The following is a 17,036-nucleotide window of genomic DNA, read 5'->3' as shown; positions in this document are numbered from 1 at the left end:
AGGCTCTGAGCCTCTTGAGAGGAGGCTTCGAGGCCTCTTGAGGAGGAGGCTTCCGAGCCTCTTGAGAGGAGGCTTCCGAGGCCTCTTGAAGGAGGCTTGAGGCTTCTGAGCCTCTTGAAAGGAGGCTTCCTGGAGCCTTCTTGAAAGGAGGCTTCCAGAGCCTCTTGAAGGAGGCCTGAGGCCTCTTGAAAGGAGGCTTTGAGCCTCTTGAAAGGAGGCTTGAGGCCTCTCTTGAAGGAGGCTTCCAGGAGCCTCTTGAAAGGGAGGCTTCCAGGCCTCTTGAAGGAGGCCTGGGCTGAGCCTCTTGAGAAAGGAGGCTTCCGGGCCTCTTGAAAGGAGGCTCTGAGGCCTCTTGAAAGGAGGCTTGAGCCTCTTGAAAGGAGGCTTTCAGGCCTCTATTGGAAATGAGGGCTTTGGCCTATTGAAATGAGGCTTCTGAGGCCTCTTGAAAGGAGGCTTCAGGCCTCTTGAAAGGAGGCTCTGAGGCCTCTTGAAAGGAGGCCTGAGCCTCTTGAAGGAGGCTTCCAGAGCCTCTTGAAAGAGGCTGGGAGTCTCTTGGAAGGAGGCTTCCAGTCTCTTGGAAGGAGGCTTCCAGAGCCTCTTGAAAGGAGGCTTGAGGCCTCTTGAAAGGGAGGCTTGAGAGCCTCTTGAAATGAGGCTGAGCCTCTTGAAAGTAGGCTCTGGAGCTGCTTGAAAGGAGGCTCTGAGCTGCTTGAAAGGGAGGCTTCTGAGCCTCTTGAAAGGAGGCCTGAGCCTCTTGAAAGGAGTCTTTCGAGCCTCTTGAAAGAAGGCTTCCTGAGGCCTCTTGAAAGGAGGCTTCTGGAGCCTCTTGAAAGGAGGCTGAGGCCTCTTGAAAGGAGGCTTTCAGGCCTCTTGAAAGGATGATTTCGAGGCCTCTTGAAAGGAGTCTTTCAGGCCTCTTGAAAGGAGGCTTTGAGGCCTCTTGAAAGGAGGCTTTCAGGCCTCTTGAAGGAGGCTTTGAGCCTCTTGAAAGGAGGCTTTCGAGGCCTCTTGAAAGAGGCTGGAGCCTCAAAAGGAGGCTTCTAAACCTCTTGAAATGAGGCTCTGAGCCTCTTGAAAGAGGCTTCTCAGCCTCCTGAAAGGTGGCTTCCCAGCCTCTTGAAGGAGGCTTCCCAGCCTCTTGAAAGGAGGCCTGAGGCCTCAGGAAAGGAGGCTCTGAGCCTCAGGGAAAGGAGGCTTCCCAGCCTCTTGAAAGGAGGCTTCCAACCCTCTTAGAAGAAGGCTTCAGAGCCTCTTGAAAGGAGGCTTCTGAGCCTCTTGAAAGGAGGCTTCTGAGGCCTCTTGAAAGGAGGCTTCTGAGCCTCTTGAAAGGAGGCTTCTGAGCCTCTTGAAAGGAGGCTGGAGCCTCATGAAAGGAGGCTTCCTGAGGCCTCTTGAAGGAGGCTGAGGCCCTCTTGAAAGGAGGCTTCTGAGGCCTCTTGAAGGAGGCTTCTGAGCCTCTTGAAGGAGGCTTCTGAGCCTCTTGAAAGGAGGCTTCTGAGCCTCTTGAAAGTAGGCTTCTGAGCCGCTTGAAAGGAGGCTTCCAGGAGCTGCTTGAAAGGGAGGCTTCCGGAGCCTCTTGAAAGGAGGCTTCTGAGCCTCTTGAAAGGGAGTCTTTCGAGCCTCTTGAAAGAAGGCTTCTGAGCCTCTTGAAAGGAGGCTTCTGAGCCTCTTGAAAGGGAGGCTTTCAGAGCCTCTTGAAAGGAGGCTTTCAGGCCTCTTGAAAGGATGATTTCGGAGCCTCTTGAAAGGGAGTCTTTGAGGCCTCTTGAAAGGAGGCTTTCGAGCCTCTTGAAAGGAGGCTTTCGAGCCTCTTGAAATTAGGCTTTCGAGCCTCTTGAAAGGAGGCTTTCGAGCCTCTTGAAAAGAGGCTTTCGAGCCTCTTGAAAAGAGGCTTTCGATCCTATTGAAAAAAAAGGCTTCAAAACCTCTTGAAATGAGGCTTCCGAGCCTCTTGAAAGAGGCTTCTCAGCCTCCTGAAAGGTGGCTTCCCAGCCTCTTGAAAGGAGGCTTCCCAGCCTCTTGAAAGGAGGCTTCCCAGCCTCTTGAAAGGAGGCTTCTGGGCCTCGGGAAAGGAGGCTTCCGAGCCTCAAGAAAGGAGGCTTCCCAGCCTCTTGAAAGGGAGGCTCTGAGCCTCTTGAAGAAGGCTCCGAGCCTCTTGAAAGGAGGCTTCCTGAGCCTCTTGAAGGAGGCCTGAGCCTCTTGAAAGGAGGCCTGAGCTTCTTGAAAGGAGGCCTGGGCCTCTTGAAAGGAGGCTTCTGAGCCTCATGAAAGGAGGCCTGAGCCTCTTGAAAGGAGGCCTGGAGCCTCTTGAAGGAGGCTTCCTGAGCCTCTTGAAAGGAGGCTCTGAGCCTCTTGAAAGGAGGCTCTGAGCCTCTTGAAAGGAGGCTTCTGAGCCTCTTGAAAGGGAGGCTCTGAGCCTCTTGAAAGGAGGCTTCCTGAGCCTCTTGAAAGGAGGCTCTGAGCCTCTTGAAAGGAGGCTTCTGAGCCTCTTGAAAGGAGGCCTGAGCCTCTTGAAAGGAGGCTTCTGAGCCTCTTGAAAGGAGGCTTCTGAGCCTTTTGAAAGGAAGCTTCTGAGCCTCTTGAAAAGAGGCTTCCGAGCCACTTGAATGGAGGCCTGAGGCCTCTTGAAAGGAGGCTTGAGCCTCTTGAAAGAAGGCTGAGCCTCTTGCAAGGGAGGCTTCGAGCCTCTTGAAAGGAGGCCTGAGCCTCTTGAAAAGAGGCTTCTGAGCCCTCTTGAAAGGAGGCTTCTGAGCCTCTTGAAAGGAGGCCTGGGCCTCTTGAAAGGAGGCTTCTGAGCCTCTTGAAAGGAGGCTTCCGGGCCTCTTGAAAGGAGGCCTGAGCCTCTTGAAAGGAGGCTTCTGAGCCTCTCTTGAAAGGAGGCTTCCTGAGCCCTTTTAAAGGAGGCTTCCAATCCTCTTGAAAGGAGGCTTCCGAGCCTCTTGAAAGGAGGCTTCCGAGCCTCTTGAAAGGAGGCTTCCGAGCCTCTTGAAATGAGGCTTCCGAGCCTCTTGAAAGGAGGCTTCCGAGCCTCTTGAAAGGAGGCTTCCGAGCCTCTTTAAAGGAGGTTTCCCACATTTTTGAAAGGAAGCTTTTGAGCCTCTTAAAAGGAGGCCTTCGCGCATATTGAAAAGAAGCTTTTGAGCCTCTTGAAAGGAGGCTTCCGAGCCTCTTGAAAAGAGGATTTATTTATCTCCACGCATATTATGTACAATAAATAAAAAGTATTAGAATAAAAATTGTTTTTTTTTTTAATTGAAATACATCCGCCATTACGAATTTTAATCCGAGGTACCCCTGGGGCTTCCATAAGCACCCCGGGTTGAGAAGAGCTGGTCTAGAGGATACATACTAAAAAATACGCTAAAACAAAACTACTTTGCCTCTCGGTAAAACTGGGGGGAGGGAGGGTAGTCAAGTCTCCCCACTTTCCCCTAAGTTTTAGCCGATGAAAAGTATTTTTTAATATTCATGATTCATGTGTAGTACACTCTCATAGTATTAAGCAATTTGTCACATCTCATAACCGTTTGTTGATCCTCATCAAATTCAAGAAAAATCAACTCCTATCCCACTGAGCGAACCAAATTCTGACCCCCCATATTAATAAATATCCAATCAACACCACCTCCACAAAGCCATTCACCAACTTTGACCAAACCAAATTGAGCGTATAAATGGAATTCCGACGCCGAAAAAGACGACCGTTCCCAGGACCAATAACCAGTTTATGTCGTGCACCGTGCCCGTTGAGTGGTTGTGGTTTGTGAAAAAAATGAGCTCTCACCTCATACTCATAACATCAGAAGCGATTCTTTCTGTTATTGAAGCGCGCGGGCCGGCTTCGCTGTGTTCGCTGGGCTCACTCTCACATCCAAATCTGGCAGCAACAGAGAGGCGCATAAACGTGATTTGATGCGATTTTTTTTTTGCTTGCTTGACCTTGTGGGAACAACCGTTGACCAAAACCGGGTAATTTATTTCCGAGTCGACTTTTTAGTGCCATCCTTTTCTCATCAATTCGGTAGAGGCTGTCGATGAGCCGCATAGCTCGTTCACTGTGAATTGTGATTAAAGCTAATGTTGGTTGCTTGCGTCAAGTGATGATCGCAAACGACGGCGAGGTCCATTCAAGTGGATCCATTCACGGTGGCGGCAAGCTCAATCACTCACGAATTGTGGCCGGACACAGACCTCTCTATTGGCGTCGCGTCGGTGTCGATTCAGAGGCGTTTATTGGGCGGTTAACGACAACAATCGACCGCTCGAGAACTGTGACCACATGTGGTTGGTTGGGAGAAGGCACTTACGGGGCATAACTTGCAGAAGCGAACAAAACGGAATGCCGTGATAAAGCGTGTCCGCAGAGATAAGATAGGCGACAATGCAGTTCGTGGCTAGGGCGGACAGGGAAAAGCGGGGCATATTATTGACGAGATGATGCAAACTGGACACGGCTACCTTTCGTATAAGTACATTAGGGTGATATGCAAAGATAGTAATAATAATAATAATAATAATAATTGAAATCAATGAAAAACTGCGTGATGTACATATGTACTATGTACATATGTCCTCGAAAAATTGACCACAACCGGTTCAATTAGAATCTTGAAAAAAAATCGGTATAGGTAATGGCTATTGCAAATAAAATGATATGAAATCATGCAATTTGCATTTGCATTTGATATGAAATCAAATTTGCAAAGTACAATTGATTTTTTTTTCTTGATTCATTATTTATTATTTCATTCATTGTTTATTTATTCATTGTGAATTTTTTCATTTGACTTTACTATAATTTTAATATGCTTATTTTTTTTAATTGCATGTTATCGCCCTAATCTGCATAACATACACCTTTATAAGGCATACCGCGGCACGTATCGGCATGGTGTGTGGTGTGATGTGAGAAGCTATTCCGGCTTACATCCAGCCACAATGCGGTGCCAAATGAATCGGAAAACAGGTTGATATTCTCAGTATGTTGTGATAGCCGCTTCTTGTGTTGGCGTCACTGCCGTCGTCGTAGCAGTGAGTGATGAAATAGTTATTGTGTTGACAGTCGTTAATGATTGTTACGTGTCCGGCGTAATGTGGACAAATGTTGTTTGTTCTCCATCGCTTCTTTGCATTGTATCTACGTGTTACCGACTGATGAGACGCATTTGTCGGGTAAAACTATTTCGATTATTTAATATATTTACGTGGCATATTTTGTTGTAACATCGTCTTACTTAATCGAGGAGTTTTTTTTGCTTTGTTCTATTTGGGGGGTGTATTGAAAAATATTAAACATTAGTTAATAGATTATCGTCTCCAGTCAATTTTCTCTCCAATAAAGAATCTATTTTTGTTGTTTTGTGACGAAGAACGTTAATCAAAATTTACCGTTGAAAATGGTAAAGTGGTATTCCCGCAATAAGATTCAAACTCTAACAAAACTAACCACACCACCACACCAACTACACACAGGCACGATATAAATCGTTCATAAAAGTTTACTACCGTTGGTAATAGTGGCACAAAAACAAACAAAAAGAGACTAAACGAGCAACCCATTTTTTTTTCTTATATTTAAGCTTATTTCTATTATTAAAATATCTTATATTTTTTTATATTTTTTTCTTATATATTATATATTTAATTATAATTAAGCGAGAATTGATTGTTGCAGAACGATGTCTCGGCAAAAATATGCTTCTGGAGTTGATAGAAGATTAAGAATCATGCATAAATGCATAATTCGGCCGTTTATAAATATAAAAAGATATATGCTTTACCTTACAGTGTTCGAGTGTTCAAAAGGTAAAACAAAATCTGTATGATTGAAAATAAGTTGATTCATGTTGACACGATTCAACTCACAAATGATGATGATGATGATGATGATGATACTACCATCTATTGTAGCAAGGAACCTGCCGATAACACTGGCCATATCTGACAATGATGATTATGCTATTGTTTGTATTTCATCAAACTCCAGTATGAAGGGGGCCAAAATTGGTGGGGTGGTTCCATAGGCAGGGACACTTATGCGAATCCACATGATGAATAGAGAATCTCCTTCCAGGAGAATGTTCGTACACACAATAAATTAATCTAGCCCTAGTTTCCCAGATTGACCCAATAGATGAGGAGAAGAGCCCGCCCTTTATCCACGAGATGTTAACAATATGAAGTTGGCGATCCCACTATTCCTATCAAAATCGCTTCAATCAGGTGCCCTGATGGTTTACGATTCAACTCACAAATGAAGTCCTAAAATATGCTAAATTTTAAAATATGAAGAAATCCATATAACAATTGTTTCACAGTTGGCGGCGCTGTAAAAAACCTTTTATTTAACAATTGAACCGAAAAATAGACTGTCCAACCTGAAAAAAGCAGGATATGTCCAGATAGTAAAATAAAATTTATTTGAATTTCATCTAGGGGAAAGACAGCTTTGGCAGGCTTGTTCTTTAATTGGCAGGAGGGTTTTTGTCGACAAAATTTTATGAAATTTGGCCACAATATTGATATGGAAAGAATGGCCAAATTTGAGCCTAGTTAGTCATAAAAACCCCCTGCCAATAATAGAACAAAACCTGCCAAAGCCGTAATTCCCCCTATTTGTTTTTTTGTTGCGTTTATTGTTCGTTGGCATATTCACTCACAAGTAAATGGACACGGATCAAGGGCAAATCCGCTGCCAGTGCTGTTTTCCGCTGGACCAACTCAGTAGGTTTCACTATGACAGCCAGCAAAAACGTACGAGGACACGTCAGCAGGTGAAGGCTTCAGCTGTCTGGACCAAGCCTCAGGTTGAGTGACCAATCCATCCCCAATCAAAACATTGCGAAAGTTCTCGGAGTCTCCATTTACCGGAGCCTCTCGTTTATCCCTCACTTCCGGTTGCGAGTTAAGCTTCTCGGACTTGAGAGTTCTTTTCAAAAAAAGAAACTTAACTCTACACTGCTCAAAACAAGACTGACTTCATTATTTTCATATGCTATAATTACAGTTCAATATTGCACTATTGGCACCACGCTGTCGTCGATGGTCCTCGATGTCCAAGAATGTCATCTCAGCACCTGGGGGTTGCGGCAGTTGTTGACTGTCCTCGATTCTGCTGATGGTGACGTTGGACTTGTGACCAAGCACGGTTGGCAACGACGTGAACTATGTTGCTATGTCGGGTGGTGGTGGCGCCCTTCCTTAGTGTTCCGTACGAAATACATCCGAAAGGGGGAATTTCCTGTTTGGGAATTTCCTGTCGTCCATTGCTGTCTCTTTGGTTTTGTTGTTAATTGTATTGGGTGGCTCTGATAGGCCGCTGATGTTGATCTGCAAAGTTTTTCTAAAACTACATGGAACAAACAGAAGAACCGTAATGATGATGATTGGGGGAATTCCTATTCCTCCGATGATGGTCCAATTTGTTAGGTATATGGATGCTTTTGTTACGAAGATGCAAATATTTCAGTTCCTTTCTTGTCTAAACATGTAAGGTATGCGAATGCTCTAAAATTAAGTTTAGTATTCCTATCTGGACTGGATGTTGATTTTGACTCCATCTAGGGGGAGTTTGATTGCTGCACCTTCAAGCTCGTTTACTTGGTTATTCACTGTTATATGTCAGTTTTCGTATTTAAATAAATATGTTAGATTTCTTTTAGTTATACTACACCGCAACTTGTTTCTAAGGTAAAACTGTTCATGCTGTTAACTAAGATGTGCTGGTTGTCCAATGATGTAATTACCCAGCGAGTTGGGTTTGACGTTATGTTGCAATTTGCTATTGTTCCCATCAATAGTTGTGGGATACAGGTGGAATTATCCAATTGCAGTTCCTTGGCGTTGTATATGAGTTTTTTTTTGTCTTTTTTTGAGAAGTTTTCAGCTCTAGGCTGGCTCACCTCATATATATATGAGTTGTTCTAATGATTAAAAAATGTAGTATTGTGTATGATGTACAACATATAGGCGGTTGGATAGATGTGAAATCTCCTGAATGTCCTTGGGTCTAATTGAGACATCTTGATGAGAAGGATGATTTCGTTCTCGTTGGTTGCGATGGTTGTCTGTGCTTGGGATAATGCTTCTGCTACTGTGCGGAATGTTATATTTTGCTTAACTAGATCTGTGACAATGACGTCGGTTTCCCTACTGCTTAGGACTTTGCTATTAAGGGCACCAAGTTTGGCTAATGAAATACTCTCGACTACTATTTTTTCCCTTAGATATTTGAGATCAAGAAAAATGTTGATTGACTCTGATGAATGGTTATTGGACATATTTGTAGCATCTTTTGTTTTTGAAAATTAAGTCTTTAATTTGTTGATTGATATCTCTGTTAATTTTAACTTGATCGTTATTGTTCTTTACTAAATCGTTTATGTTTTATCATCTTCAAATCGTTTGCATCCGGAATTCCGGCAATAAGTTTCCAAAGGTTCCCAATCTATCCCATCTCTGGTTTCTTCTCTTCGGAGGAAGAATTTTGAAATATTTGTGTGAACTTAGCTGTTATTGAACCCGTGAATTGATTGAATTTTAACTTTTCGAAAGTAAGTGCGTGAACTGGATACGAATGTCGTAGCTGTTGAATGCGTCGAGTAATTGTTTTAGTTTTTCTAGGGGAATTGCTGTGGAACGGTGTTCAATAGGCTCTCCATCACAAGATCCGCTGCTATTGTAGAGAGCTGATTGCTGTGCCGAATTTTTGTTTGTAATACTGGCCCTCATAGACGAAGTAACTCGAATCTACACACTTAGTTTTTATTTCTGCAGCTCGGCAAAAATCCGCACAGCCGTGCGCCAGCAAAATAATAAATTGATATTTCAGCAGAAATTACGTTTGTTAGCTGATTTTCGGCAAAATATTTGCTGATTTTCAGCAATTTTGACAGAAATCTCGGCAAAAAAACATGATTGCTGGGGCACGGCTGTGCGAATCTCGGTAAAAGTTGACCATTTTGCTGAGATCCCGGTAAAAAATTAAGTGTATGCAGAACTCAATAATTTCAACAAATAGACTTAGGTTGATGTTTGTGTGTTGCTTGATATCGTTCCACTTTTGTCGAACGTTTGCGATGACCAGGTGTTTTGGGATCGACGTGAAAAGCGCTGTGACGTCAAGCGACACCAACATGTGATTGGGCGGCAGTTGGGTCCCATTGATGAATTCGCAAAAAGAGAATGAATCCTTGATATTGTCTACTTTCTATGGATTGCTTTAGAATACTTGCGACGAATTTGGCCAAATTGAATGATGGTGCGGCCATGTTTGGAACCACCGGACGGAATGGTAGTCCTGTTATGTGAGCCTTTGGCTATCCGTAGATTTTTGGGCATACCGCTGAGTGCGTCTTCAAAGATCTGGCTGTTTTGTCGTCGATCAGATCCAGTGCTCGGATCCGTTGTACGATGCTGTTGTTTTGATTCTGAAATCTGCTTGTTGGATCACGTGGAATACGTTCGTACGTTTGGTGGTCGTTGACCAACGCCAGCATTTTCTGTTTGTAGTCTTCTGCAAACATCAATACAGTTTTGTTGCCTTTATCTGACGGGATGACTAGAATGTCGGGATTTTCACGGAGAAACTTTTTAGAGATTTTCTCCGCTTTGTTGCAAAACTTTTCAAAGAAATCATGCTTGGAGTTCTGATTCCTTTGGTGAATGAAGTTCAGGATGGAGTTGGCAATATTACATCGGTTTCTATCTTGGACTGCTATGTTTGAATTTGTCTTCAGAATCGTCTCTACGTCTCCTAGCAGATGATAATATGGGATTTGTTGTCCTTGTGTGACCGGTAAAGCGAACTTCGGACCGAGGCTGAGAAGAATTTCCATTTCTTGTGGGATCTGCTTTTGAGTTCCGTTGTAGATTGCTTTGGGATTTTTGGTTGGTATATCCTCTGCTGTTATTTTCTCCAGTAGTAAACAACCACCGTTTTGACCTAACAAACGTAAAAATCATAGACCAGCACAACAAACAATACAAACTACCGCTATTAGAGATGTGTCACATTGTAAACAACGACCACAGCATAAACAGAAGAACAGATACATTAGGATTGAGTGCTATGTATGCAGGCATTCTCTATGCAATTAAAAACAAAACGAATAAAGCAAAGCAAAATAGGCAAGATACTCCACAAACATTGTCTCAAAATTGTACACAACCACCTATAATAGAAGAAGAATAGCTTCACAAATACCGACGATAAATATAGAGAAGCTTTTATCGCGAGTGTAGGTGGGATAAAGCTCAAATACCACAGGAAATATTTCGAAAACCACAGTGCAGTGCAAAAATAATGAGACGTATGAAGTGAGTGTAGTTTGATAATTAATAATGTTTTATTTAATGTATTTCCAAATTCATAATTAGCCGTAGTGAGACGCCATTGATAATTGACAACGTTATGTCAGACATGACACACACATACATAACAAAACGTAGCCTCTGTAAGTTAAACACAACAATAAGCCTAAAAATTATCAAGAAAAAAATTGTTAACAACTATTTTTTTAGTTTCCATCAAAATCATAGAAATTCCTGAAGAAGGTGAAATATACACCGAAACGTCGGAAAATAGATGCAATAACGTTTTAGCTGCTTTATAAGACTGAAAGAGCCGATAATAGTCAAATAAAATATATGTTTTTTGGATTTATTATGAAATTTCAAGTCTTTCTTTTGCCTTTCACGTTTGAGTTTAGTTTGAGTTTAATTCAATAAATGAGATGTAGTTTAAAAGCAGATGTTGGATTTCTCAAAAGTGGACTGTATAGGTGGTTCATGGATGGTGTGGATTGTGGAAGCAAATCTATGGGTTAGAAATTGTTGCTCGCGTCCCGCAGTGACGGAGCCGGGTGGGAGCAGGAGTGCTAGGTGACTCCTTCCCTGGATGGCCCGCAGGCTGTGAAGTCCTTATGACTTCACCTCGATGGTGGTGGACTGGACCAGTCTCGCTCGACTGACAGCACCTCAATTACACTCAATAAACACTACACTTTACGGAAGGAGGCGCTCATCCTAGAGCACCACGCTACTATGTGGGCGGACTTCAGGCTTTGAAACGAAACACCGGATAAATTCACTTTACACAGGATTTATTAGCATTTTCTCTTTCACTAATTACACTTCATTAGACCGTTTGCCGGGTCTTATAATACTTAAACTCACTTGCCTTTTGCCAGGCTAAACTTCAAGCTTATACTTCACTTGCCTTTCGCCAGGCTTCAATTAATAACTATGCTATCACTACTTATCACTACCTTTAGCCAGGTCAAATTCAAATTCATACTAAATCTACTGCGCGACGAGCGCGCATATTTATATCCCTTTGACGCGCATTCCAGAAACATCACGCAGCACGTGGAGTATTCCAGGCGTACCGCGTACGTTATCGATGATGACAATGATGATTGATGATGACGATTGCCCTTGCGCGCCACTGCTCGGTGACACCTCTCGCTTTCGGTGGTACTCACCGCGGCGTCGCGTCGATGATATACTGACACTCACTCTCTCGCGTCGTCGGCGACGGGTGCTGCTTCGCTAGTTGGATAGACGTCGTGTCGGTACTGCTGTTTTTGTTCCCATCGTCGTTCTAAGCGTCGATTGCATCAATCGATAGTTTGGAGGCGCGTGCTGTTAGTGGCTAAGAATTTCATCTTTCAGTCCGCCATGCGGACTGAACAACAGATAAACGAAATATAAAAGGCACGGGAAACACGCTTGAAGATGAATCGTTTATATTGGATGTGTCATTTCAGGTCCCTTTTACGCGTTTTTCTCGAAATGTTTAACTTTAATCACACGGTGCACAGGTTAAAGAATTGATCACGCGACGCCTCTGGATAAAATAATATCGATTATAATTAGATATTGATGTAGCATTTGAAGAGCATAATACGAAAGCAGAAAACGAAATAAAGTCATGCCCAAGGAATTTCTTCGGTTACATGAAATCAAAATAAAACAGAAAACTTTTTATCATCTATGGATTAAGATTAACGCATCGGTAATCGCTCGATAGATATCTGTAATCTTTTCGGAGTTTTATTCCAAAAAATGTTCATCACGTTTTCGGCACTAGATTGCGACTTGTCGGGATTCTACCAAATCGCTCCAAGCGCCAAAAAATACCCATTTTCTTGCACAAGTTTTCCAATTGATCCGAAATCGAATCGAAAATCCTTCCACCATGGAACTGAGGATGTCCAACATCAAATGTACGTATGAATTGATATGAATTTATTTTCGTTTTTCTGAATTTATTTTCCATTCTGCGAACCAAATATCATACGTCAGTCAAAAAGGCGCTCGGTGCAGTTTTGCTGTACTCCAAGTGAACAAGTGAACAGCTCTGTTTTATGATTATCACTGGAATCCAAAAATTTTCTCAGTGTTTTGGAAATGCTTTTTTCTCGTGCCTAACTTCAAATCAGGCAAAAAAAATCCCCTAGTAACACACTTTTCGTAGACAAGTATCTGTGACGACTTGTATGCGATCAAATTGAGTCGCAGTAGAGTTGTTGCAACCAAATCAGCCAGAATTGTGCTACTAGGGTCGTAATTACAGTGGGATAGCCTGTGGGTCCTGGAGAGGCTCTAAATTAGGTTTATCCTTGTCTTGCAGTTTAGTTTAACAACTCGAAAGTGGGGCAGGGATCGGTCGATCGATACCAGGGAATTTTCACTGTCTTTTAGTTTGGGACGGGAAGATTGCCCAGCTGCTTGGTCCATGTACAGACATGGCCACGGATACACTTACTACTTGTCTTTGGGAATCTTACCGAGATAGCTTAACAGAGGACGGCAATATCTGCGGAGCCTTGATGCCCCGGTGTGCTCTGACGTGTTTTCGACGACGATGACCGGTGGGATGTCGTCAGCATATATAAAACCAGGATGTCGACTACCTGGAACAACCTGGAATTATCAGCGAATTATTGTCAACCTGGAAAAATCAGGGAATTATCAGGTAATTCTTGGCACAATCAGGAAAATCAGCGAGAGAAAAAGTGGACATGTGGTTTAATTAAGGAGTCGTAAATACACGTTTTAATGAAAGAATAAAAAATGCATACGCCAAAAGCCGACAGTGAGCCACAAACAAGCTGTTCAACAACTCGTCTTACAACTGAAGAAGGAAAGAATTTGTTTCGTGTGGGCTTGAACACTGGCGAAGTTTAACTGGGGCACGTGATCCACCAAATTGAATATTTATCGCTAAAATTGAATAGGGGAATGACGGCTTTTATTATTGACTGATTATGCTAAAATTTGGCCTAAACATTTTTTGCATATCAAAGTATTTTGTGGCCAAATTTCATAAAATTTGGTTGACAAAAATCCCCCTGACAATAATAGAACAAAACCTGCCAAAGCCGTCTTTTCCCTTATATGGAAAGGAAATTCCTGCAAGAATTGACGAAGGAATTCCTGGAGGTATGCAGAAATATCTTCGGAACTTCTAATTGGAATTGCTTTTGAAATTTCTTTAGGAATTCTTTCGGAAATCTCTTCAGGTTCTCTTTGGAAAATATCTTCAAAAATTCTTCCAGAAATGTTTTCAGGAAATTTTTTGGGAATACCTCCTGATTTTTTTTTGGGAATTCCTCATGAAAATTTAACTAGAAATAATTTAGAAATTCCTGGAACGATTTCTTTATAAAATCCATAGGAAATTTCTTCTTAGTTTCTTCTTCAGGTATTCGATAAGAATTTCCATACGGATTTTTTCTAGATTTTCCTTCAAAAATTCCATTGGATATTGGAAAATTACTTCAGGAATTTTTTTGGATACTCCTTTAGATAATCTTTCTGAAACTTCTTCAGGAATTTCTTTGGAAACACATTCCAAATTTACTTTAAAAATCCCTTCGGAAAGTCATTTAAAATTTCCTGAAATAATTTTCGTAGGAATTCTTGAAAGAATTTCCAAAGTAATCTCTGAAGGAATTGCTGGAGCAAATATTAAAAGAATTTCCGAAGAACTCCTTGAAAAAATTCGAAAGGAAATTTCGGTGGAATTCTTAAAAGAATTTTTGAAGGCATATTAAAAAAAAACTTTTGGTAAAATTTCTGGAGGAGTCCTGCAGGAGTTCTTTCTTACAGGTGTGGGAAAAATCGGTTCATTAAGCGCTAATCTTTCACTTACATCTACACACAATCGCAAATTAGGCAACTGTACACGAGCCCTTACAAAATTTTCAATTTCGATTTTATGCTGTTTGGCTTCAGTTAGTAACGAATCATGCCAAAAAACAAACAGACAAAATTCATCACCGAATCTTTCCCATTGATAGCAAATGATGCATAACCGAGTATTTGTTTACATTCGGTTCGTAAACGAATCTTGGAAATTTAACGAAAAGTCTGGAAATAAATCTGGGAATTTTTATTTAAAAATGAGTCGACACCCTGAAAACGTTTATAGGAATTTCCTTCCTATTAGGAAATAGAAATCTCTGTCTATGGTGACAAGAAAAGTGTGACCGCCAGGACTGACTCAAGAGGTACAGTCCTTTTATCCTGGTAAGATCTTGAAGTTTCATTTCCGATGAAGACTCAGCAGAAGCGACCCGAAAAGAAGTTGTGGATAAAGGCAGGGATGTTACTCAAAAATCCCTATTCGCTGAGCGCTGGAGAATAAAGACTTCCTGGTACGAATGAACGTATTCTAGATGTCTACATATACCATGTTCGCATGCTTGTACTGCTAGGCCAATGGAACGTCCCGTCCAGTAGTCAGGGCGGAACGCGTGATGTCGGAGCCGCTTCTCGTAAAAGCGGCGAATGTCCAAGCATTTTATGACTTTAGAGGTGTAGCGAAGGTGTTCTGTACATACTAAGGAGCCTCTCGAGCAGAGACGTTGTTTTTTCTTTAATTCAGAAGTTGCTACTCGTCTGGAAAAAAATCTGCTCTGTTCAGGCTCGGTTGATCAGGTCCAGAAACAGCTGTTTTCCATTAGAAGCGAGCCAGTCCAGGGCTGCAAACCTCTTCAATAAAGACATTTAAAAAAAGCGACTTGCCAGAAAAAGAGTAAATTTATTCATAAGGAACCCTACTCCGTTTGGGCCGGATCATTTCCCTCTGCTTCTGGACAGGGTAAACGACAAGTCCAGAGTGACTCGGAAATCGCCAAGTGTTAAATATTAATCCGTTGGCAGTGAACCTCTAGAATTCCGCTGCATAACCACTAACCGAAACCAAGAGTTTTTTTTCCTTTAGGAATTTCCGATGATTTTTCCGTGGAAATTCCTGAGCATTTCCCGTTAAATTAAGAAAAATATTGAAATCAAATTTTTGTGCGGAAGAAGGTCGTTTTGTCAATTAGTCATTTGACCAAATAGGTCAATTGGCTGAAAATGATATTGGATCGAAAATGACATTTGACCGAAAATGACATTTGACTAAAATGTCATTTGGCCGAACGGGTTGACATTTTTGGCCATATTATGTACCAGTTCAGCGCATGACATTTTAGACCACAGGCCGCAAACGAAAATTCCAGAGTTTCCCATGGAAAATTAATAAAAAATCGATATCCCGAAGAATTTTCCACGAAAATTTGAATGGTTCCCTATTTTATTTAATCATTTTTGTTTGAAAATTCAGAACATTTTTTCTTGAATATTCCAAAGAGCTTTCTCGTGTATACTTCAAATGATCATAAATTTACAGGCATCAATAACTAGGAAATAATGGAATTGCATTACTTACTTAACGAAGGGCTTTCTACTTAGAGACGCCCTCATAAGTACCAATTCATATCGTTGTAGAGTACATGTGATATACAAGTTTATTGCTCCGGATTGATAAGTACCAGTAGCTTAATATATTTCCTGTATGTATCACAAAGCTATTGATATGTCAATGGCAACGCTTCCTACGGTGCCAAATTCTATTTCCAATCAAACGTTACATTCTTATCTTCTCTCGTTATCAATTCAATTCACTGTCGGTGAAATGTAAACAAGATATCACACCTGAAAAAAAACGCTCATTTCTCGAATTCTTCCATAATCAAACGTCTAACAGCTACGAACGGATCCTTTCCATTCCGATCAAAATAGACACTCTCTCAATAAGCACACCATTAAGTTTCGCTTATCTACACATCGCAACCATCACGTCGCAAGCTCTTATCTATAATATACCTAACCTTACCTACCTAAAGAGAAAAAAAGTAAAAAACCTAATGTCCAATTTCCGCTTTTCCTTCTTCTATCGATTCCAGCAGTCGCACCCACAGCAAAGACAGCCATCAAAGCTCACAGAGTGACATCAGCTTGACGGACGGATCACCGAAGCTGCAGACCAAAGTTTCCAGCATACGTAAGTACCTAGATTTTAGTTGGGAACTTTTCCTTTTCAGCTTTATGGACCCATTCCTGTTTGTCCGGAATCCCTGATTGCCCTTCAGCGATATTATCGAAAATAGCCAAAACTTGAGGAAACAAGTTTCGAAGCGACGCTCTGAATATCTTATTGTTGTGGTAGCTGTAATGGGTTTTGAAATGGAAGCCATTCCGATGCAATTCAACTTTAACGCAGTCGGTGGTGGTGGGTGTAAGTTCGGTGGAGTGGAATCGAACAAAAAGCACGAAGCTTTTCTTTTCACCATCCCATTTTCACGATGGACGAGTCGATTGTAAAAAAAATGGTGGTTGTGATGCTATGACGGTTGCATACCTTTTGGCGGTTGCTTCGTGTTTCCTTTGTTGAGTTTTTCTTGCGTTTGAATGCACCGCATGTGGAAACTTTTGCTACCACGTTTAGTGCAAAAGTTTCTCTTTTCCTTTCAGGTTCGTTTGTGGAGTTTGTTCGTTTTTTGGTGATTCTAGGAAAACTTCATTGTAGCTATCACAACTGCTCGACAAATATTTGAGTTTCAATCTGGAGAGATTGTTTATTTTGAAAGACAAATTATGCTTGAGAAAATAATAGAAAGTCGTGATTATGTCAAATCGTTCGTAAATGTAATGACTCGATGAAAATATCGCTTTTTTCAAATACCTAGTATTTTTAA

The 17,036-nt window shown here is 41.7% G+C and overlaps 1 protein-coding gene across 2 annotated transcripts in view; it reads left to right on the top strand.

Annotated features, from left to right (window-relative positions):
* The window catches only part of LOC134212865 (uncharacterized), a 556,490-nt gene that overhangs the window by 221,099 nt on the left and 318,355 nt on the right, over positions 1–17,036 (top strand). Inside the window, exon 5 of one of the 2 annotated variants that reach the window (XM_062691118.1) lies at positions 16,248–16,342. In XM_062691118.1, the coding sequence (XP_062547102.1) occupies positions 16,248–16,342 (95 nt within the window). Of the gene's footprint in view, positions 1–16,244; positions 16,343–17,036 lie in introns of both variants that reach the window. The other variant, XM_062691117.1, reaches the window with a different exon arrangement.

Source organism: Armigeres subalbatus, chromosome 2 (genome assembly GCF_024139115.2).
Source record: "Armigeres subalbatus isolate Guangzhou_Male chromosome 2, GZ_Asu_2, whole genome shotgun sequence".
NCBI lineage: Eukaryota > Metazoa > Arthropoda > Insecta > Diptera > Culicidae > Armigeres > Armigeres subalbatus.
Note: the sequence above shows the minus strand (reverse complement) of the source record. Positions and strands in the feature narration are given on the sequence as shown.